This window comes from Notamacropus eugenii, chromosome 6 (genome assembly GCF_028372415.1).
Source record: "Notamacropus eugenii isolate mMacEug1 chromosome 6, mMacEug1.pri_v2, whole genome shotgun sequence".
Classification (NCBI taxonomy): Eukaryota; Metazoa; Chordata; class Mammalia; order Diprotodontia; family Macropodidae; genus Notamacropus; species Notamacropus eugenii.
Window position 1 is genome coordinate 23,930,156 of NC_092877.1, and position 23,937 is coordinate 23,954,092.

At 39.1% G+C, this 23,937-nt stretch overlaps 1 protein-coding gene and 1 long non-coding RNA gene across 5 annotated transcripts in view; one reads left to right on the plus strand and one right to left on the minus strand.

The window, feature by feature from the left end:
* LOC140510549 (uncharacterized) overlaps positions 1–7,861 on the minus strand; it is a 131,983-nt gene extending 124,122 nt beyond the window's left edge. For 3 of the 4 annotated variants that reach the window (XR_011969281.1, XR_011969279.1, XR_011969280.1), the window contains exon 1: positions 7,720–7,861. This is a non-coding gene — a long non-coding RNA (uncharacterized lncRNA). The remainder of the gene's footprint in view (positions 1–7,719) is intronic. The other variant, XR_011969284.1, reaches the window with a different exon arrangement.
* Positions 7,199–21,161, plus strand: LIN7C (lin-7 homolog C, crumbs cell polarity complex component). Its single transcript, XM_072619291.1, has 5 exons — positions 7,199–7,369; positions 13,184–13,302; positions 13,588–13,659; positions 16,890–17,099; positions 17,616–21,161. The coding sequence occupies exons 1-5, from the start codon at positions 7,333–7,335 to the stop codon at positions 17,769–17,771; spliced, it is 594 nt and encodes a 197-aa protein (XP_072475392.1). The 5' UTR covers positions 7,199–7,332; the 3' UTR covers positions 17,772–21,161.
* Positions 21,162–23,937: the final 2,776 nt, after the last annotated feature.

Sequence of the window (23,937 nt, forward strand, 5' to 3'; positions counted from 1 at the left end):
TAAAAAAAGGGACGACAGGGTAGAATAGAGGGCAATATAGTTAGTATTACACAATATGATTATTATGGAAGTCTTTTGCAAAACAACACATATATATCCTGTATTGAATTGCTTGCCTTCTCAGTGCGGATGGGTAGGGAGAGAGAGAAGTTGGAATTCAAAGTATTAGAAATGAATGTTGAGAATTATTATTGCATATAACTGGGAAATAAGAAACATAGGTAATGGAGTCTAGATATTTATCTTGCCCTACAAGAAAAGAGAGAAGATGGGGATAAGGGAAGGGTGGGGTGTGACAGAAGGGAGGGTACATTGAGGGAAGGGGTAATCAGAATGCAAGGTATTATGGGGTGATGGAGGGGAGAGATGAGGAGAAAAATTGGAACTCAAAATTTTGTGGCAATGAATGTCAAAATCTAAAAATAAATATATACAAAAAAATTAAAAAAATAAAGTAGACCGACATGAATAGTGACTGACCATATTATGTATAGACAATAAATAAAAAGGCAGCCTACTGCTTCATTCTTTTCTTTCTCCATAAAGGCTGGATTTTTTTATAGTCAAAATTTTCAGCAGCTAGTATAAAAACCCAAGGTCATATAGTTCAGAGTTGCTCTCACACAGGTGCCCTCTGGAAGATATCCCAAATTCAAGGCCCATTCTGGGTAAGCCTCTACTCAAAAGGAAAAAAAATGCTGTTCGTGAGCCCCCACCAATATTTTTTTGCCAGACAAACCAGAAGATATCAAAAGACATTTAATTAAAGAAAAATAAATAAGCAAAATCTTCCCCCAACTGTCCTCCCCTTTCCCAGGTAAAACCCAATGGATGAGAGGGGACGTGGGACCAAGGAGCAAACGTGAATATATAGCCAAGGCACCTTATACTTCCAGGTAAGAATTCCACTGAACTCCGTCTCTGCCTCTCCCGCTCTCAGAGCCACAGATATCATCTGATGACATGAGCTTTTGGTCTAAGGTGCTCTGAGTCACTCTTGTGCCCATCCACATCTACTCTCTGCTGACATCTCCTGGTCTTCTACTGAATCACAATTCAATGTTGCCTCTCCCATAGGGAGGATTCTCAACTTTTAGCTAGAATAATTCTAACAGCTAGATCCTAAGACTACTCTGCTTCTTTTGTGAGTCCAGAACCACAGTCATAGTCAGCCAGCCAGCAAAAGCAAGCAAAACCCCTGAGGCTTAGATTAAGGTTGCTTTTTTGAATTCTTTTGCTTATGCCTCCAGCAGCCACTCCCTGACACCTACGACTTGATTTGAGATGAGAAAATTCTTTTCAATGCCTTTCCACCCTCATATGTCTCTCATCAGCCATACATATCACCCTGGGAGCTTCACTTAACAAGACTGAAAGGTTTTGGCAAATTTCTGTTCTGAATTCCTGCCAGCAATGAAATGGCTAACCTTTCTACAGATAGAGGTCAACTGCTCACCAATAAAAACAATCTTATCTACTGATCCCCTTGGCAATAGTGTTCATGTTTTAACCCCTTTACTATTCAAGTGCTCAGGATCTTACACCCATAGACCAGAATATTATTTCTAGAATCTGCTATTTCTTTACTATTATCTCACAACCTACACTTAGTCAATCAATAAACATTTATTAAATGCCTATTCTGTGCCATCATATCAGCCCTGGAAATTCATACCTCATCAATACTCCCTACTTTTGAAGTCCCTCTGACTTGGAGGGCTGAGAGAACACTTCCTCCTATAGTGTCCATTTAAGAACAGTACCCAGGCCAGCCTTTTCTTTTCCCACCCACCCAGTTATATTCCTTAGGATTTCCCCAACCTGCCCCTTCCCCTCTCCCTTCCTCTCTATCCCAATCCACCTCCACGCCTTTGCAGATTCCTTTTGTACCTTGCTCCATTATATTGTAAGCGTCATGAAGGCAGGAGCTCTTTTTCTTATTTGTATCCCCAACTTGGCACCATAACTGGCACACAGTAGGCATTTAATAAATGTTTATTGACTGCCATTGTTATTGTTTGTCCTTTGTTTTCAAAGAGGTCCGATGACCTTACAGGATGATCTCTTGACTAGTTCATGAGTTGCATGAAGTTGTCAGCCTTGCTCTCTCTTCCCGAGTCATCGAATTCTAGTGGCCGGACAAAAGTCAAGATGACTGGCAATGGCCCAGGATGTAGTGAGTGACCAGGCTTTGCAGCACCTGCTTCAGCCACCTTCATGGCTGTTGGAGTAAACTGTCCTCATCCACCCATTCTGCCTCTCCTCCATTCAGCCACTAAAGTGATTTTCCTAAGGCCTCAGTCCCTGACCACATCACCCCACTCTACTCCATAAATTCCAAAGGCTCCCTATCACCTCCAGGATCAAATATCAACTCCTCTCTTTTTCAAAGCCCTTCATAACTAAGCCGCTCTCCTTCCCTGCCCCCTTTCTAGTCTTCTTATACCTTACATTCCCCATGTACTCTGATCCAGTGGTACCCACCTCCTTTTTTTTCCATTACCAACATACTTCATCTGTCAGCTCCAGACATTTTTTCTGGCTGTCCCACACATCTGGAATGAACTCCTTTCTCAATTCAAATTCCAAGTAAAACTCTATCTTCTACAGGAAGCTTTCCCCAAACCTTGGTAACTCTATCACCTTCCTCCTTTCTCAATTCATTCTAGAAAGCAATTTGGAACTATGCCCAAAGGGCTATAAAATTGTGTATACCCTCTGATCCAGCAATACCACTATTAGGTCTATATCCCAAGAACATCAAAAAAAGAAATGAGAAAGAAAAAGGGAAAAGAACCTTTACATACAAAAATATTTATAGTCACTCTTTCTATGGTGGTTAAGAATTAGAAATCAACGTGATATCCCTTAGTTGGGGAACGGCCAAACAAGCTGTGGTATATGATTGTGATGGAATATTATTGTGTTATAAGAAATGACAAGCAGGATGGTTTCAGAAAAACCTGGAAAGACTTACATGAACTGATACAAAGTGAAGTGAACAGATCCAGGAGAATGTTGTACACAGCATCAGCAATATTATACAATGAGAAATTGTGAATGACTTAGCTATTCCCAGCAATACAAAGATCCAAGGCAATTCCAAAGGACTAATGATGGAGTATATTATCCTCCTCCAGAGAGAGAACTAATATTGTTTGAATACAGACTGAAGCAAGCTATTTTTCACTTTCTTTCCTTCTTTTATTTGAGTCTTTTTGTATAAAATGACTAATATGGAAATGTTTTACATGACTGCATATGCGTAACCTATATCTGATTGCTTATCATCCCAGGCAGAGGGAAGAGGAAGGATAGAAGGACAGAATTTGGAACTATATTTTTTAAAAATATGTTAAAAAAATTTTAATATGTAATTAGGGAAAATAAAATATATTTTTTAAAAAAAATGTTAGTGTCTTTAAAACAGACTTATTCAACAATGCAGAGGGCTTTCTGCTGCATTTAATTTTAAGGGTAAAGCACTCCTTCACTCACACCAATGGGATAAGGCAAAGGGTCTGAAGAACACCTTCTGTTCCTCATCCCTCTTTAGACCACAGAACCCTGAGAAATAAGGCTGGGGCCTTGACCTTTTGGTTTGTGATCTTCCCTCATAAGTGCAGGGAGTAAAGCCATGGGAAGGCAAGAGTCCAGGAACCCAGGCTGGATATTGCAGCCGGCCAACCAGCCCACCAGAGATAGCCTGGGAAGCGCAGGTCCTGGGTGTAAAGCCTAGCAGAAGATGGACTGACTGCTTTGGCCTTGAACTTGGTGAGATTAATGTTATATAGGATCTGGCTAAATTGTGAGCCTAGTCCCCCTCCCTTGTCCAAAGACTGAGGTGATGTCTATGTGGGAAATTATGCTTCTGAGGTATTAGGGGAAATGTTGGTATGTTTATTCTTGCTGTATCTCTTAAGTAAATAATAATAATAATCATAGGTAACATTTATATAATGTTTACTAGATGTCAGACTGTGCTAAGCACTTTGTAATTGTTATCTAATCTGATTCTTACAATAGTCTTCATTCCCATTTTACAGATGAGAAAACTGAAGCAAACAGGGTTAAGTGACTTGCCCAAGGTCAAACAGCTAGTGGGTATCTGAGGCTAGATTTGAATTCAGGTCTTCCTTACTCCAGAATCAGCACTCTATCCACTGTACCAGCTTTGTAAAAGTTAATTTAGTATCAAGTAGTGAAATGAAACTGAGGTGTTAGTCACTTGGCACCTAAAAGTGAAGGGAATATAATAGGGGCTCCAACCAATGACAAAGAACATAGACTCCCTCACCCTCTCAGGGTACCAGAGAACCCTGGGAGGGCAGGTGTAAAATGTAAGGAACTGGCCCTGTGTGAATGAGTTTGGAATAAACTCGTGTTACACTTGACTACTCAGAAGAGTGTTTTTAAATACATAAAATAAAATATACAGGATACAAAGAAAGACAATTATTTTGAAATGAAGCCATTTTCTCAGCCAACCAAGTTCACAGACTCCTGAAATCTATCTGCAGACCCCAGGTTAAGAACTCTTGATCTATCCTAACCTTTTAATTTTACAGATGAGAAAACCAATCCCCAGACAGAGGTTATACAGCTAGTTCGTGGCAGAAGCAGGACGAGAGTCTGTCTCATGAAACTCATCCCAGTCACTTTTCTACAATACCAGGCGATCTCCCATTATACACTGGAGGAAGAAGAGCTGGTGGCACACCAAGGCACTCAGATCAACAGTAAGCTCTCCATCTAAGATTTATCAGAATGATACATCCTAGAAGATCAGGAAATGCTAGTGGGCAGACCATAGAAATCGTAATCTTATTGAATTTTATTGCAAAAGATTTATTGCAAAATCTGCAATAAATTTCTAGTAACACTAGTGAGCTTGTCACTTCCACCCTCACTTGATACTGTGACACTAAAAACACAAAATAAGGTAACTCCTTTCAGACCTACAGCCAGTCAGAAAGGTTCATGGATCTTTATCACCTACCTCACTGGTCAACATCAAAAATAAAATTAACACAATCACAACAACAACGTTTCCTCAAACTTTTGCCTGGGTAAATAATGACACCCTTTGATTACCTGGTTCATAATGGAAAGTATACTAACTTCCAGGAGACCTGGGTCTAGACTCTTCTACCTGCTAACTGTAAGACTTCAGACTTTTTTTCATTTAGTATTTTATTTTTCCCCAGTTACATGTAAAAACAATTTTTACCATTCATTTGAAAAACTTGGAGTTCCAAATTCTCTCCCTTCTTCCCTCCCCTCTTCTGCTCCCACTGAGAAGGCAGGCAATTAAATCTAGGTTATACATGTATAGTCATGCAAAACATTTCCATAATAGTTATGTTGTGAAAGAAAACATGGACTCTCCCCTCAAAAAAAGCCCTCAAGAAAAATAAAATTAAAAAAGTTATGTTTCAGTCTGTATTCAAACATCATTAGTTCTTTCTCTGGGGATGGATAGCATTTTTCATCATAAGACCTTGATAGCTGAGACTTTAGACCTTAGGTGAGCTAGCAGCAAGCATAAAGTAATCAATCACTAAACTGGCTAACTAAAACCCAAATCTTTCGATTCCTTCTCCAAGCTTTCCCCCCTTGACCTACCATATTACTACAGTCTTCTTACTGAGGTAGAAAATAACATTGTCCTCGCTGACTTTTAGCACCCCTTCCAGGCTTAAATTTATGCTTCTTAATCTATGACCTAAGTCTCTGCCACATTATCCACTTGATTCTATATCTTAATTTCATTTATTCATGATGATTTGAATGAAGTATCCCTATTTCCCTACTCTGAATCAGAACCCTGAGGCTACTGGATTCAATAAATCAGATAGTCCATCAAGCACCTATGTTTCAAGCAAAGTGCTAAGAACTGGGGACACAAAAAGAGACAAAAGTCAGTCCCTATTTCAAAGAAGACCATGCCATCAGAGAAATGATGACATGACTTGGATTGGACTTTGTTTTGAGTGAGGGAGGGCTGTGCAGGTCACCAGTCTCACTTTCCCCTACTGAGCCATCTGGATCCAGTGACCAGATATTCATCAGGATGCCTAGACACTGCCCAGGATGCAAAGGGAAACCTTGGCCTATTCACTTAAAGGGGCCATTCCCTGATTACAATCTAACATTGTAAGTGCAAGGTGAAGATGAAAGTCTCGCTTTTTTGAGAAAATTTCTACTGTGTGATTTTGACCGTGATAATAATATATACCAAGGATGCTAGGAGACTGGGAATCGAAGAAAATATCCCATACGCAGTCTACATTAACAGAACTGCGACTGTATCAGGAGCCTGATACATTGTGGCAGTGTTCCAGGGCACTGAATACACAGGACGCTGACGTCACCTAGGGTGTTTCAGCGGTGTGCGAAGAAGGAAGCCACCCTACACAGTCAGCTCAGGTTGTCCCCACCAAAGGGGGCATTCTCCTCCTCACCCTCTCCACTGAAGGTGCCACTTGTCCTGAGTGGGGTGTGCGTGTGTTGGCCGGGTGCCAAAACTCCTAACTGCAGCTCTGATGTTTAATAAAATTTCCTGAATTCTCCTGTGATGAAGTGCCTGGATTTAACGGGTTTGAGACAAAAGCACTATCCGCAGGCTCGAAAAAGAAAGGTTTTTGCAGAGGCAGCTAGGGGTGTTCGGTGACTGAGAGTCCGAAAGAGCCGAGTGCCAATCCTGCCTCCCACACTTGGACATGTAACCTGGATAAGTCACTTGCACATATTACATGTTACATGGAATATATTTACCACGAGTGTACGTAAGCCTGTTTATAGAGAAGTTTACAAAGTTTTCCGTCTCTATCTAGATAGACAGGACGGCCCAAAAGTCTTGGTGCAGTGGAGGTGGGCAGCACGTAGCATTTCCATTTTACAGGTGAGGAAACTGAGGCCCAGGGTCGCAGAGCTCAGGATTTGAATCCACGTCTTCCCGGCTGGCTTTCTGTCGCCGACCCCTCCCTTGCCAGGTACACGCCTCCTAATCTGTCTCCATTCCCACCTTACCAACTAGACGGAAGAGGGGGAAAGAGTGCGGGAACCTATGCCGGTGCAGAGTGAGACAGCACCAGCCTCTGGGAAACTCGAAAAGCTGGCGCTGGAACGCGCACGCGCACGCGCACGCGCAGGCGCCTCCCGGCGCATGCTTAGCCAAGCCCGCAGCCCCGCCCCCGCCTTCCCTCGAGATCTCGCGGTATTTCCTCCCCCTCCGCTCGCTAGGCCCCCTCCCTCGGAGACGCTTGTGAGGCACGCAGCGAAGCCGTCGTTTGTCATCATTTCCCGTCGGGCCGCGCGCGGGGGGAGAAGATGGCGGCGTTGGGGGAGCCTGTGAGGCTGGAGCGGGGTGAGCTTTGGGGCCCGACACGGGGTCGGAGGAGGAGCAGGAGACGGCGGGCGAGGGGAGGGCAGGGCCCCCACCCCGAGGAGGGGCGAGGGCAGGATCCGGGAGGGAGGGGAGGCCCTTCCGGGACGTCCCAGCCCGGGGCGCCGGGGAGCCAGGGCGGGACTCGGGCACGCCCACCCACGACCGGCCTGGAGCGAGGCCCTCCCGGGGCCGGGGCCGGCCCGCCGCGCTGACGCTGCACCCCGAGGCACGCACTGCCCTGACCCGCGCGACCCCGACCCAGCCCCCACCCCCACCCCCGGCCCGACCTGCCCTGCCCGGTCCGCGCACTCGTCCGACCGCGAAGTCACCTGGTCTGGTCCTTCGGCGGGCATGCATTAAGCTCTTACTGTATACCAGGCGCTGCAGTGAGCGCCGCGGCCTGGAGGACCGCCGGCCTTTTTTACACTCCACCTGTGCCCTCCCCTCCCCAAGCGCGCTCACGCCCTGTGCGCATGTGCGCCCCCGTACGTGCGAGCACGTGGCTAGAGGCTGGGGTGTTGTACGCTGCTGCTGCCCTTTCTAACCCTTTCGCCCGTTCAATTTCATTAGCATAAATTCAGCTTTTAATCCTCTAAAGTTGGGGTGTAAAATTTTGATCTGTATTTCTGTCTGCAGCATTGTAGGTCATCTGGGCCACCTCTTGAGGTTAAGTGACTTGACCAGAGTCACTCGGGGTATTTGCTGAGGACAGGGCTGTTGGCCACCTGAGTAAGGGTTCCAGGGTCTCCCACATTTTGCAGTGAGCCAGCTAGACAGAGCCCTGGACTTGGAGTCGAGTTCAGATCCTGTCTCATCCTTAGTAGCTGTGTGACCCTGGTCCAGTTATTTAACCTCTGTTTGCTTCAGTTTCCTTATCTGTGAAATAGCACCTACCTCCCATACTTATTGTAAGACTCACAAGATATTTGTAAAGTGTTTTGCAAACCTTAAAAGTGTTCTGTAAATGCTACATATTATTTCCAGTGACAGGGTTTGGAGACTTGAAACACAGACTTCTCAGTTACACTTAGCAGACTTACACACCTTAGATATAACAGGTAAATTGTCTAGGTGAACCTGCAGTTACCTTTCCTTATACCCTCCCCCCAAGCTTAATTACACACACACAGGCACATATTCTCTACCAGTATACACATATCTAAATGTATGTTTGCATATGTGTGTGTTTATATCTGTGTGTATATGCATACACTTGCACTCGGTCCCCTTCCCAACTCACACACACTCACTGCTCTGTTAATAACTGCTAAATATGAACTACCCTCTTTACACCCCCCCCAGATGCCCTGAAACACGCACAGAGAGTCTGAAGGCAAAGAACAGATTACCTTTCTTTCAACCACACATACATACTAAATATATTGTCTATTTTTACACAGTCAAGGTATATGCACCATATCACACCTCTGTTAAATCATACATAGCAGGTAGACATGACCTGATTTACCCAACCACATAAATCACCCTCAGGCCTAAAAATTCACATGTTACAGCTACTCAAACCACGTACTTCACAAAGAGTAGCTTTTATGTGAAGGGTCAGTGATTGCCTGGCCTGGAAAGGTTAGAGTCACAGGATTACAGGAAAAGTCGGGTGTTACTTTCTCAAAGTCTTTGAGTGTTCTTAAGATTGAAGAACTATTGAGGAGTGAATGAGGCCACATGACTCATCTGAGCTTTGGGTAGAGTTTAAGTTCTCAAAGAACAAAGACCAGCTTCCTTGTTATGTAGCCTTATTTCTCCCATACCACCAAACCAGAGTTGGTTAAGGATTTCAGACTCAACAGGAAAAAATTGTTGCTCAGGAGTGTAGACGAAATGAGATTATGTGAATAAATTGAATTTTCCCTTGCTTGTATAGTGTGAGAGGATTTTAAAATTCTTTTCTACCCTAAAAATATTCTTATATATTGTTACATTCAGCATAATTTTCTTAATACATTTAGTCAAAATTCTGGTTTAGATTATCTGTTGTTGGAGTACATGATTAACATCAAAAATACAGAAATTAACATTTTTTTGTAATAAAAATAGAATAGGAATTAAAATTATCTTCCAGATTATAATTATACTTCCAAAATTTTAAGTAGCTTTATTCACCATGAGCATGTAAAATTTTTATGGTGTTGTTTAATAGCTTAAAAAGTAGAGGTGTCACAGAAGACCTGGATTCAAGTCCCACTTCTGATATATACCGGCTTTGTGACCCTGAGCAAGTCATTGCCCCAGAAAATTCTAAGAATACCAGTTGCAGAGAAGGTCTCAAACTAATTTGATGTAAAGAGTTTCAGGAGTTTTCTACATAAATGAAGTTGTTGGTTCCCACCATACTATATAAAAATATTTTGCTCTTCCCCTTCCTGACAAACACCTAATCTCTAATTCTTCTTGTGTTCATGACTTAGATACTTTTTAGTGCATTCTGTGTGCTTCATTAGAGGCTAAAGAGAGATCTATCCCTTCACACATCACCAGCCTATTAATTAAAATATCGATTTTTCCAGGAGACTTTTAAACCACAAGGCTGTAACATCCCTCTCCTTAGTACCAAACTACTATGCTTTATGCTAGGAAACAAATCTGTTTGGTGTCAAATAGGAGTAGGTTTTTTTTTTCTTAAAAGCTAGTTTTAGAATTCTTACATGTTGACAATGAGTGTTCTTTTGTATTTTTAAGTACTGGACAGAATAATTGCATGCAGCATCACCTCTAGCATCTGTTTTTGGTAGTGATGACTTTCTCCTATTTCAATTTTTTCTCTGTTTCTTTGTTTCAAATGATAGTAGAATGATAAAAGCTATAACTGAATGAATTATTAGTGATAGCAATTTATCATGACAAGAAAATCACATGACAATAAACTGTTATTTGGCGTTTTGTTAAACATAATTCTTTTAGCTGATTTTCTGCCCATGTAAAGTACAAAGATAACTGATGTTCATAATGATGACTTGAGCCCTTCAGTAGTCTGAAGTGCATTCTCAATCATCAAAACAGATTCAGTTCTGCAAATAATGCATGCTCAAGTCATGTTCACTGTAGTTTTAGTGTAGTATATTTTATTGTATTCTAATACTTGGTTAATATATGCACCAAATATTAAACTCTTAACTACAATACTTGAATAATCAGAAATCCCCATTTATCAGCCATCCTGGATAATAGTTTATTGCTAAGAAAACTGGGATGAAAGGGGTCTTACTGCCATTAAATTTGATTAGCCCAAATTCAGTTTTTAATCCTCTAAAGTTTAGGTATAAAATTTTGATCTGTCTTTTTGTCTCTAACATTCGCATACAGTGCATACATGGCTGCATTCCAGCTGGAAACACAAAGAAATCCTTGCTAACCCTACAAAGGAAATCCCCCAGTAGTGAAGTGAAAGGAGTAATAGCAAATTCATGACTTAGAATCATGGGATTGTAGATGCAGAGCTGCAACAAACCTTAGAGGCCTTGTAATCCAACCCTTCATTATAGAAACCAGTTACTGAGGACTCAAGAGGTGTTGCCCATTGTCACACAGGCGATAAATAGCCAAGTCAGGATTCATGTTGAAACCTTTTAACTCCAAACTCAGCACTCTTTTCTCTGTGCCCTCTGCCCTAGTCCCTCAACTGAGAGGGGGAAATGCCTTTGGACCTTCCGTCTCCTACTACCAGCAGAAGGCACATTAGGTTCAATGGACATTATTCATCCCTACTTGATGAAATTTAGATGGAGAACTATCCAAGTAGAGAGGAAAGTATCCAAAATATTTCTTGTTTAGATTATTAAACATTTAAAATGTTATGATGCACTTAAACACATTTCCATAGGGGCCACCTCCATTTATGCCAAACAATATGTTTATGTAAGCAGCCCCATAATCCTTTTCCATTTGCCTCAAGTAGCCATCTTATAAACGGTTTGTAAGTGAAATTGGTCAGTCAATGCAAATTTACCACTATAATTGTCAAAATAACTCAGAAAACGTGTCCTGTTGATGTATTCATTTTGTAAAGCAAGTGCAGCACATATATTCACCTGAGAATGTGTTTTAATTGAATTTCCTCACTTAATTCTCTTATTTCCTGGGGAAAGGAAAGTAATTTATGCTTCCTTTCTAATTCTCCAACTTGTTATACCGTACAGGTCTCTGTTGACTAATTTCATTGTTCAAAAAAGAAATTTGTTCTTGATATGCTGTAAAGTTCTTTGAAACACTATTGTCATATACCTATGCTAAATCCCTATGAGAGATTTTCCTAGGAAAAAGCTATTTTCCTAATTAAAAAGCATTTATTTTTTCTCCCACCTTCACTTTCCCCAACCCAACCTCTAAGGGGGGAAAAATACTTTTTAACAAATATGTATAGTTATGCAAAACATTATCTAAAAATGTGTCTCATTCTGTATGTTTAGTCCATCACCTATGTGTCAGGAAGTGGGTACAATCCTTCATGAGTCTTCTGGAATCATGGTTGATCCATTGTGTTGAGAGTTCTTAAGTCTTTAAAATTGTTTGCTTTAGCAGTGCTGGTTTTGTATAAGTTGTTCTGGCACTGTTCCATTTATTCTACATTATGATGTTCATATAAGTCTTCCCAGGTTCCTCTGAAACTGTCCTTTTTATCGTCCTACAGCATAATAATATTCCATCACATTCATATACTGTAATTTTTTCAGTTCAGCATTCCTCCATTGATGGATAACTCCCTTAGTTTTCAATTCTTTGCCACCATAGTAGAGCAGCTATAAGTGTGTGTGTGTGTGTGTGTGTGTATGAAAGATATTTTCTTCTACCTTCATTCTCTTTGGGGTTTAGGTCTAGTGGTTGTAACCACAGGGCAAAGAGTTTGCACAGTTTGTTAACTTTTAAGGCATAATTCAAAATTGCTTTCCAAGATGACTAACAATTTTTATAGCTCTATCAATAATGTGTCAGGGTATTGCTTTTCCCACAGCCCTTCCAACATGTGTCATTTTTCTTTTTCAACAACTTGGCCAATATGATGGGTATAAAGTGAGTTACCTTAATTTACATTTCTCGAATTAGTAGTGATTTGAAGCATATTTTCATATGACTAGATAGCTTGGATTTCTTCCCTTGATTATTGCCTTTGTATCATTTGACCATTTATCAGCTGGGGAATGGTTCTTACTATAAATTTGAATTGGTTATTTCTATATATGGAAACTATAACCTTTATCAGAGAAACTTATTACAAAGCCTTTTTTCCCTGGTTACCACTACTCTTCTAATCTTAGCTGCATTTGATATAATCAGAATTGTTCATTTTATCTTGTCTCACAGGTGCTATATTTCCAGATGATATACTTGTGTTATCAGGTGGATTTTTAAAAAATCAACATTTTTTCCTAATCTTTTCAGTAGCATCCCTTCCCACTTTTTATCTTCTCAATCTAACAAGAGACAGTGTAGCATGTTGGATATGGTGCTAGATTTGGAATCAGAAATACTGGAATCCAAATTCTATCTCCCCTGTTTACTATCTCTTGTAACTGTGGGCAACTCCTTTAACATTTCTGAACCTTGATGTCCATATCTGTAAAATAGGCATAATGATATCTACCTCACAGGGTTGTTGTGAGCCTCAAATGAGTTAATGTATCTAAAATGCTTTGCAAATGTTATTAAAGTGCTCTATAGATATCAGTTATTAGTTGATTTCTGTTGATACACCCTAGTATCTTAATTCATAAAATTGTTAAGTATACATTTAGAGAAATTATTCAAGGAATATGTGTTTATATTTGTTTTTACCTGCAGATATTTGTAGAGCTATTGAATTATTAGAAAAACTACAAAGGAGTGGGGAAGTACCACCACAAAAACTTCAGGCTTTGCAAAGAGTCCTTCAAAGTGAGTTCTGCAATGCTGTAAGAGAGGTGAGAACATTTGACTAAAATACCTTGTCAGTGATAATTTATTGTGATTGAAAGCATGAACTAATTAGTTACTCTTGTAAGACAATATTTTCATCATATATTTAACTTTCTAAATAAAGTGAAACAACAACAAGGAATTTGATTTATGAAAAATTGCAATGTAAAATAATTTGATAAAGATGCCTGACTATACACAAAACTAGATTAACATGTATAATTAAATGTAAGTGTTTAAAATGTTCTAAAATTAAGTAAAAATTACCCCCAATGACTTTTGGTTTTCAGGTATATGAACACGTTTATGAAACTGTGGATATCAGCAGTAGTCCTGAAGTGAGAGCTAATGCTACTGCCAAGGTAAAAGGTTTTAGTTACCAAAAGTGCTATATTATGTCACAAAAACTAGAGTTTAAAATAAGGAAATGATACAACTGTAATAAAAAGGGGATATATTGAAACATTTTTTTCAGAGTGGGAGAGGGCAGGTGACATAGCAAAACCTCTACATTTCTCCTGACCAAAACCTCTACATTTGCATTTGATCTCATTCTCTCCAGAAAATTACAACTTCAATCAGCTTTCTCTCTTTTGAATATCTTCCTTTTAATTTTTTTCTTCCATATTCTCTTCAAACATGCATGCCAACGTTTTCTATCCTGAAAAAAACAAAACTTCTTTTACACCCCATCATCCCCTCAAGCATTTGTCCTGTAACTCTTCCCTTTCTCAACCAAATTCCTTGAAAAAAATTTTCTACCTTTGCTGCCTCTACTTCTCTCCATTCCTTAGCCCTTTCCAGTTTCACTTCCATCCTCATCATTTAACTGAAACTGTTCTGTCTAAAGTTACCAGTGATCTGTAATAGACACTATTGATCACCTTTTTCTGCTGGGTACCCTCTCCTCTGTGGATTTTCATGACCCTACTCTCTTCTGGTTTGTCTCCTGTCTGACTAAGCCACTCCTCAGTCTTCTTTGCTGACTCATCAATCCCTTTAATATCCCCTAATTGTGTTTCCCAGTTTTCTGTTAGGGACCTTCTTCTCCCCCTTTAGTCTCTTCTGTAAGGTTACAGAATCTTCCAATTCTATAGTCTCTTTGTAACATTGCAGAAGATCTCATGTATTTAACTCTCATCTCTATGTAGTGACTCCCAGATATGTGTGTTTGGGTGTGTGTGTGTATGTGTATGTGTGTATATGTATATGTATATGTGTGTAGCTATATAGACAGAGAGATAGGTTTATATCTCTACCGCTAACTATAAAGTTAGTTTTTCAGCCCCAGTCCCTCCCAGTGGTTTCAGTCTTGGATCACCAGTTGTTTCTCTTTGACATTTCACATTAGATATCCTAGAAACAATCTTACATTCAGTCTACCTAAAACTGAAGTCATTACTTTCCCCTCCTAAATCCTCCCCTCTTCTAAAACTTTCCTGTTTCTTTCAAAGATAGCACCATCCTTCTTGTGTTTCAGATTCATTTTTTCAGCATCATCCTGTACTCAATATTCCTGACCCCACATATCCTATACCAAATCTTGCTGTTTCTACTTTGACAACTTCTCCTTCTGTCTGACTCCCTTCTCTTCACCCACACAGCCAACGCCTATGATCAGGGCCCTATCACCTCACCTAGATTATTGCAGCAAGCCTTTTCATCTCCCCCTCCCTCCCCTTGAGTCTCCCCAAATCTTCCACGTCTTCAGTGCCTCATATACACAGCTTCCAAAATAATTTTCCTTAAGATCAGATCTAACCACATTTTTTTCCCTACTCAGTCAGTTCTTGTGGCTGCTTCCTCTAGGATCATATTTCAGCTCTGTTTAGCTTTTAAAGCCCTATACAACCTAGCCCCAAACTATTTATCTAACTGTGTTGTATATTACTTTCCCTCCCACATTTTTCAATCCACAAACAGTACAACTAGCTGTAATGTGTGCATGGAAACAATTTCCTTCTTACTTCTCTCTCAGAGGTCCCCCTCAGAGTCGTTGTTCTTGAAGATTCAGCTCAAGCACCATCTTCATGGAGCCATTATCTGATCCGTCCAACTCCTTGCATCCTACTCACAAACCACCTTGTATTTAAACTTACCCTGCATATATTTTATATGTATTTATTGTCATGGTAAACTGGGTTAAGTGACTTGCCCAGGGTCACACAGCTAGTGCGTGTCAAGGCCAGATTTGAGGAAGATGAGTCTTCTACCCCCAAACCCCACATTCTATCCACTGTAGCACCTAGCTTCCCTACAATTAAATAATTGTTGTTTAATTGGCCATAGCATCTCTCTTGACTCTCATTGCTGCCGTTTCATACGTTTGTATATGCAGATGCTTGTGTGTGTCTATAGTTAGATTTCATTCTCCCTCAAATAGTACAGTTCTGCCTTTTCATGTTCACTTGAAAAACTATTAGAGTAATATATAAAAGGACAGTAGAGTCTATAATTTTAGCTTTAATGTTTAGAGACATATATTAACCATCATCTTACTGATAAAATCCCTTCTTTCAATTCCAGTGGTAGCTCAGGGATTAATGGCTGTGTAGTAGTCCAATAACAAACACAGTAAGGAAGTACCTGATAATATTCACTTTAATTATCATGTATTTGGTATATATTGGAGATAGACAACATAAAGAAACTCCTACCCTTGGGGGGGACTGCATCAAATATTCCAAAAAGATCATATAGCATAGTGGAAATAACATAACTGGAACTGGAAAACCTGTTTCAGGTCTCAGCTCTGAAACTCATAAGCTTGGGCAGGTGACCTCATCTTTGAGCTCATGACTATCTAGAGGAAAGTACTTCGTAAATGATAAACTTCTAGGTGTCACTTCTAAGATTTGCAGAGCATTTTGTTTCATTTGAGCCTAGAAAAATGAGGTAGATGAGTGCTACAGGGATTTTCCCCATTGAAAGGCAGTGTGTGGTAGTAGTTAGACAACCCGTAAGTCAAGAAAACCTGAGTTCAAGGTCTACTTCTGACCCTGGACGAGTCTTTAACACTCTCAGTGCCCTTTCTTACAACACTTTCTTGCAACACTCTTAAGACTGTAAGTTGCAGTGAAGGTGTTAACCAGCATTGGTAAGAGCTTCCTCACCTGAAAGTTCCTTACATTGATGAAATCACATGTCTACCCTCATCCCATGACAAGTAAGGAAACTGAGGTTGACAGAAGTTAAATGACTTGCTCATGGTCATTTATCATAGCTAGTACATGTCAGCAATAAAATTCAAACCCAGATCTTCCTGACTTAAAATCTAGTACTCTAAACTGCCACACAAGTATACTTATGGGGGGGAGGGTGGTTAAAATTCAACAGTGATTGTCCCATCCAGCAGCACACTCTTTCCAGTAGCCTTCCTCTTTAGCAGGTATCTACTATCCCTAGAGCTTTGATCACTAAACTGCTAGCTGGCATGTGCTGGTTGATTTTAAACTTTGTTACAGAATAGCAAAAAAAAAAAGTAGTCCATTTAGCATCAAAGAAGATGCCCCTCATGGGTCTGTGTCTAACCAAGCTAATATTAGACTTTTATACATATGTATGGTTAAGAGTCAAAGTATCCTTTTTGCAGGCTACTGTTGCTGCCTTTGCTGCCAGTGAAGGACATTCTCATCCTCGAGTTGTTGAATTACCCAAAACCGAAGAGGGACTTGGATTCAATATTATGGGAGGCAAAGAACAAAACTCTCCTATCTACATTTCTCGGATCATTCCTGGTGGTATAGCTGATAGACACGGGGGACTAAAACGTGGAGATCAACTCCTGTCTGTTAATGGAGTGGTAGGAATGAGCTTTCTTTATAGTTGCAATGATGGGTTGTGACCACATGAGGGTGTGTGGTTGTTCATTGAAATTTAGGATTAATTTTGAGGAAAATGCAAAGAAATTTCACAATATAATTTGAAGATTAGAAAACTAGTGGTCCATAAGTGAAAACACTTTTTTAGCAGTGTAAATTAGCAGTGGTAAGTATAATTCTGTCAGGTCTGATTTTATTTTTGAATGCGTAGGAGAAACATTAAACTGAACAGTATGTCCTAGCCAGATACAGAAACAGAAATTATGAAACAGATTGCATGTTTGATCTCTGACTTGGGAAGATAATAAGGTACTTAACCATTGTTATTGGGAATTAAATGTGCATACCAAGATTGAGAATGTTGTTGAGCAAAATATTTCACCCTGATGAAAATCGTGGGTAAAATAATGGCATTGAAGCTATTAAATGTTTTAGGCTTTTAAAAAAATTGTTTTGGAATTTCCTGCTAATGGCTTTATTCTTTTTTTTTTTTTTAGAGTGTTGAAGGAGAGCACCATGAAAAAGCTGTGGAACTGCTAAAAGCAGCACAAGGAAAAGTTAAATTAGTCGTGCGATATACACCTAAGGTCTTAGAAGAGATGGAGTCAAGGTTTGAAAAAATGAGGTCAGCAAAACGCAGACAACAGACATAATGTACTGGACACACCCCATTATTAATAAACTTGGTATTCCATTTTGCATTTAGCTAAAACACTTTTACTTAGGACTTACTGAGGGCTGCACTGACCGGGATTGTATAAAAAAATTCTCATAAGATACTATTTACCATTTTATAAACATCTGTTTTAACATCATTCATGGTTACAGAGAAGCTTTCCCTTTTTTTCTGACAAGAAAAAGTAAAAAGCAATGAGGGCAATTCTGTCCAGCTCTTTTTACAAACCTTTTTCAAATGCAGTTTTTGTCATAAAGTTGTTATAGACTTTTAAAATGCTTTTTAAATATTAAAATGTACTTTTACATTCATAATTTTTAAAAGCTTTGTTTGCTTATTTAAAGGTAACAAGTCTTTGACTCTTTTTTGCTATTTTTTTAACCTGTGAAATTTCTTTGTAGTTTTACAAGAAATGAAGCATACCATCAGAAATCACAGTTCATTACAATCTATATTACATAGTGAATATTAACATTAGCACTCTATTTGATGAATACATATATAATTTATGCGATTTTAACTCAGTCTGACATTTGAGGTTTTTTACCATTATTTGAGACATGCAATGAATATTTATTTATAGTGATTTATAAAAGCTAATTTTTTAAACTGAAGCAATCATTCCTAAGAAATGTTATTCTTTGATTATGTTTGAATAGTGAGACAAGAGGATGTAATTTGATTGTGCTATCCCTGTTTACATCTCTTTCTACCTAATTTGTTTTCAACAAAATCTCTTAAATCTCAGAATACAAAAGCTATTTCAAGCTTCATCTTGTTCACACTTACCTTACAGTAACATTCATTTTTATTTAGGTTAATTCATTACGTTGCAATCCTGTCATTTGTAGAGATGAGCCAGTGTTCTTAGGGGAAGGGAGTAGTAGACACAGGAAAAATAGTAATGCCGTACTAGCCTGATGAGTTACACCTTTTATTGACATAGTTTTGAATAAAGATTTTAATTGAAAGGAAGATAGGAGTATGTATTCACAGTGTTAGTTAATTTTTAATTAATTCATTCACAAGAATGTGTCCAAGTGGCAGATTCTTTGCTCTGGCAGAGAATTTCAAAATGGAATTATGTATGTAACACTGATCATGATTCAGATATAATGATGAAAACTTTAGGGGATACCTCATTCGTTTGTCCACTGGATGTCACTGTTTCTCTGAAAGGCAGCTATAAGTACACCTTTGACAGTAATGTAATTTTCAAAGGCTGAAATTAGAATGGAGACATATTCCTCTTTAGTCAAAGATTATATTAAATAATGTGGAGGGTTTTTCCCTTAATCTAATAAATGACAAATTTTAAAAGGAAGATTTATGTTGAACTAAGGTGAGAAAACTTTGCATAATTATCTGACCCATTGTAAAAAGTTGGCATTTTGTAATATTTCTAAAGGACAATTAAAAATATATATACATATATATGTATATCTTTTTCTGCATGTTTGTTAGCACTGTGAGTCTTTAAAGCTTATTCCAGTTTTCAGTGGTTTTTATAGTAAGAAGTAAATCACAACATTGTTATTTATCATTTAGGTATTGAGCACTGGATTGCATGGTTAAATATGTCTCTAGTCCACTACAAAATGTTTCTTGTATTGGTAAGATCATGTTGTTAAACTGTATATTTTTCAGGATTAATTGATGTTTTAAAATGTTGAGACCAAAATAGTATAGAATTATGGACGTATTTTAATTTAAGTGAAAAGTATTAGGAATATTTGTTGTAGAGTTTTATATATTAAGGAGAGGTATTGGTGCAAATAAAACAATAATGTTATCGTTAAACTTGTGTACCTTGCATTGCAGGGTAAGCACACCCTAGAGAAATCTTAGTTCAGTGCCGCTACAGCTGCAGTCGTTTTTAAGGGGGTGTTAGCATTTCATTATCAATCATGGCTCCCTGGCTCAGCAGCTCAGCTGCTTCGACTCTGAGAGCCAAGTCTAATCTTTTTTGGTGTTGAAGTTCAGTAAGTTGGGGAAGCTATTTTTTTCTTCTACAATAATCCACAATCTGTTCTTTGTATGGGTTGGCACCTTTTTGTAACTCTTAAAATAAAGATAGCTTAAAGGGAGCCAAGTACAGTAGTTTCACTTGAGTTGCTGCTAAGCATGAGTAGTAGTAGCATTTTGTTCTCATTAAATTCAGTCTTCTCAGTGTAACCTAGGTCTCTCAGTGGTTAGTCATAGGTAACATCAAGTACAAAGGTATCTAATATGAACATTAACAAAAGGGAGCTTCAGTCTTTGAACTCCTCCATAAATTAAATAAACTTAACACAGTGTCACAATGAAAGCATGATTGATTTTAATTCAAAAAATGCTTATTAATTCCCTACCATTTGTGTGCAAGGTATAATGCCAGGCACTAGGTAAGATAGTCCAAGCTTTCAAAAGCATGATCTTCTAATAGGGCATAGGGCATCTACACAGAAAAGTAAATAAAAGGTAACTTAGGGAAGGACAGATCCCCAATGACTGGAGGAATCGGGGTAGGCTTCATGAATAAGGAGGATGATGCTTTTCTCTAAAGTTTTTAATTTATTTCCTTTTTACTCTTCAGAGGCATTAATGGAGGGTGTGCAGGAGTGAAGGAGTAGGAGCAGGCAGGGTTTTTTTTTTTTGCTTTGTTTCAGGGCCCTAAGTACAGAGGATTCTTAGTAACTGGAATTTCAGAATAATACAGTTGATAGTAAATGTGATTATTTATCTTCTTCAACTTGCCATTTATTTTTTAAAAATCATTAGTGATTAGGGATTGTTCAAGTTATTTAGCAGCCATTCTTTAACTGAAAGTGAATAGGACCTACCTTCTTTTTTACTAAAGCTTGCCAGTGGCTATATTAAAATTTTAAATATACCCAGGGGTGTTTTTTCTCTCAACATAAATTCCAATAATAGCTTTATATTTAAAAAAAAAAAGTGCTCATTGTTTAGGAGAGCAAAAAGAATGCAAGTGAGAAATATGTTTTTTGACAATTTCAAAACAATTTTATATGACTTGAGTCTTTCATCATTAGTATAAGCACTAAATTATGGTAGTCTGGTTGTGTGCAACCTGAAGATCCAGATGTGTGTAAAAGATCCCGTCATGGTTTTATTTTGTTCTGCTATCTTTTCAGATCAGCTTTGTCAAAGTATTTTGTTTACATTTAACATTGATATTGCAGCATTTAATAGAAAAGATGGTGATGATGACTTAACTAACTAGAATATGAGCATGACTTGGTATGGATTTAAAAAGAATACATGTTGTGAATATTTTATAATGTGGGAAAATCATTTGAAACATCAGCTACTCTTTAATAATTGTATTTCCTGAATAAATGTATGTTTATGACTTTTCTAACTTAAACTTTTTATGTTGTCTTTTATTCTGCCAAAAAAGTTTGGCAGATTGCACTTCCCCGTCACCAAAGCCATCAAGGGAAGAATGCTTCATTGGAAAGGACACAACAGAAGTGGCTGACAGGAAGCTGATATTCACGATAAATAAAGGTAGTAAGAGTACTCAGGTCATCTGTCCTAGAGGAACTACATCCTCAAATATTGAAAGAATCACTCAGCAATGATGCTGAACGATCCTGAAGGATAAGAAAAGGGTTTTATATTATTTTTAAAAAATGTAATAAAATCTGCAAACTATAAGCCAATAAGTTTAAATTCCAGTCATAGAGAAATTCTGGAACTGATTGGTGAGGAGATGGTTACTGGACATATATAGATGCATAAGTGGAAATGTCTAACCTGGAGAAAAAAAGACTTGAGGATAATCAGTAAACATGTATTAAGCACCTGCTGTTTGCCAGGCACTATGGTTGTAAAAAGAAGCAAAAGATAGTTCTTAAGGAGCTTACAATCTAATGGGGGAAATGAAGTGTGAACAAATCTATGCAGAGTAAGCTGTACACAAGATAAGTAGGAAATAAGAGAGGGAAGATACCAGAATTACGAGGGGTTGGGGAAAGCTTCCTGTAGAAGGTGAGATTCTAGTTAGGACTTAAAGGAAGCCAGGGAGGTCTTTAGTTGGAGCAGAGGAGGGAAAGCATTCCAGACATGGCTAGGGAGTGGAGGGGGGGAGAGAGAAGAGACAGCCAGAGAAAATGCTGGGAGTTGAAAAATGGAGTGTCTTGCTTCTGAAACACCTGGGGGGGCAGGGGGGCAGTGTCACAAGATTGAAGAATAGATGTTGGGGGAATAAGGTTTAAGAAGACTGGAAAGGTAGGAAAGGACTTGAAATGCCAAACAGCATGTTATATTTGATCCTAAGGGTGATAGGAACCACAGAAGTTTATTGAGTAGGGGGATGACATGATCAAGCCTGTGCTTTATTTAGCTTTATTGACTGAATGTAGAATGGATTTGAGTGGAGAGAAACTTGAAGCAGTAGTTATGCAGTAGTCCAGGTGTGTGGTGCTGAGGGACCAAAGCAGGGGGTGGCACTGTCAGAGGAGAGAAGGGGGCAAATCTGAGAGATGTTGCAAAGGTGAAATTGGCAAGTCTTGGCACCAGCTTGGCTATGGGAGAGGAGATAAAGAGGAATCCAGGATGACTCCGAAGTTGTGAGCCTGAGTGACTGGCAGGATGGTGTTGCCCTCTTCAGTAATAGGGAAGGTAGGAATGGGCAGCCTTGGGAGGTGGTGTGCTCTTTCTCCTTGGAGATCTTGTCTGGTGTGCTGTAATGAGGGTTCCTTTTTCAGGTATGGGTTGAACTGGAAGGCTTCTGATAGCTCTCCCAATTCAGCTTCTGCCGCCCTGATCCTGGGATTGTTATAGGAAGCTGACTGCTAACCAAGCATAGGTTTTGTAGGTCCTACCAAGTTTGAAAAGTTTCAGGTGCGGGCCCAGGTACAAACTATTGTCTGAGGCCTGGTCTAGCAAAAGTTGGAGCCACCTAATGACACTGGGTTCAGCTGTGGGGAGATGAATTTTTCTGGCACAGCAGCCCCTGAAAACCATTCAGTGAATGAATAAATGTAAAAGAATTTATAAATGCTTGCTTTGTGCAAAGCACTATTCTTAGCATGTGGGATACAAATAAAAAAGCAAGATGCCACTGTTCTTAAGATGCTCACATCCTGGGGGGGGGGGGGGGAACAACACAAAAGGGAGGCTAAATGGAATGGTAACCACAAAGCAGGTGATAATGGTAATGCTGATGGTCATTCAGTGAGAGGGGCTGCGGTCTTTCTAAGTGAAAGGAGTACATCTCACTCTAAAATCAGATCCTTGAATTCCTTTTAGATTCCCCGCAAATAGTACTTATTTGTAAACATTTACAAATCAAGTCCCAGAATCTTTTAAGTTTTTTATTATGAATTTAACAACCATGAACATTTTAATACGATCCATTAATTGAAAGAAATTTAAATTCACCTTTTTCATGTGAGGACATTGTTTGTTTTGATTTTAATACCTTTAGCTCTAAATCCCTCACTAAAGTCCCACTTATGCTTATTATTACGTAGAATGACCTCTAAGTTCTTGAAGCAGCTAGGTGGCATGGTGGATGGCATGCTGGGCCTTATATTGGAAAGACCTGGGTTCTAAACCTGAGTCAGATGTTAACTGTGTGATCCTGGACAAGTCATTTTAACCTCTGTCTACCTCAGTTCCCTCAACTGTAAAAATGAGAATTGTAATAGCACCTGCCATGCTGGGTGGTTGCAAGGCTCAAATGAGATAAAACTTGTAAAGTGCTTAGTACCGTACATAGCACACAGTAGGCACTTAATAGGTGCTTCCTGCCAAACCAGCAAAATTTCAGATTCAAACTTAGAAATGGTCTGTTCTCCAAAATGAGGCTCATTCAGATAAAAGGCTTATCACCAGAATGTTAGCCACCAGCTAGTGAATTTTTTTAGGTAAAACATCTCACAGACGCTAACTCCTAGGGCTTAGAGTTCTCATAATCCTTATCAGTGACAGGAGTTCCTGTAAAGGTGAAGCCAGAGATTCCTGGATTGTTGAAATATTTGCTAATAAGCATCTATTTGAGTTCTTGAGGTTTGGTTTAGAGTTTCACAGAGTCAGATTTGAAACTGAAAAGACCTTAAGAAGTCACTGAGACCAAATCCATCATTTTAGAAATGAGGAAACCAAGACACAAGTGATTTGCCTGTGGTCCCAGC

Excerpts from the sequence above, each read along its gene's own strand:
- LIN7C (XM_072619291.1), top strand. The coding sequence starts at position 7,333 with ATGGCGGCGTTGGGGGAGCCTGTGAGGCTGGAGCGGG. Across the intron at positions 7,370-13,183 it reads GCCTGTGAGGCTGGAGCGGG|ATATTTGTAGAGCTATTGAA; the intron begins GTGAGCTTTGGG and ends TTTTACCTGCAG. Across the intron at positions 17,100-17,615 it reads TCCTGTCTGTTAATGGAGTG|AGTGTTGAAGGAGAGCACCA; the intron begins GTAGGAATGAGC and ends TTTTTTTTTTAG.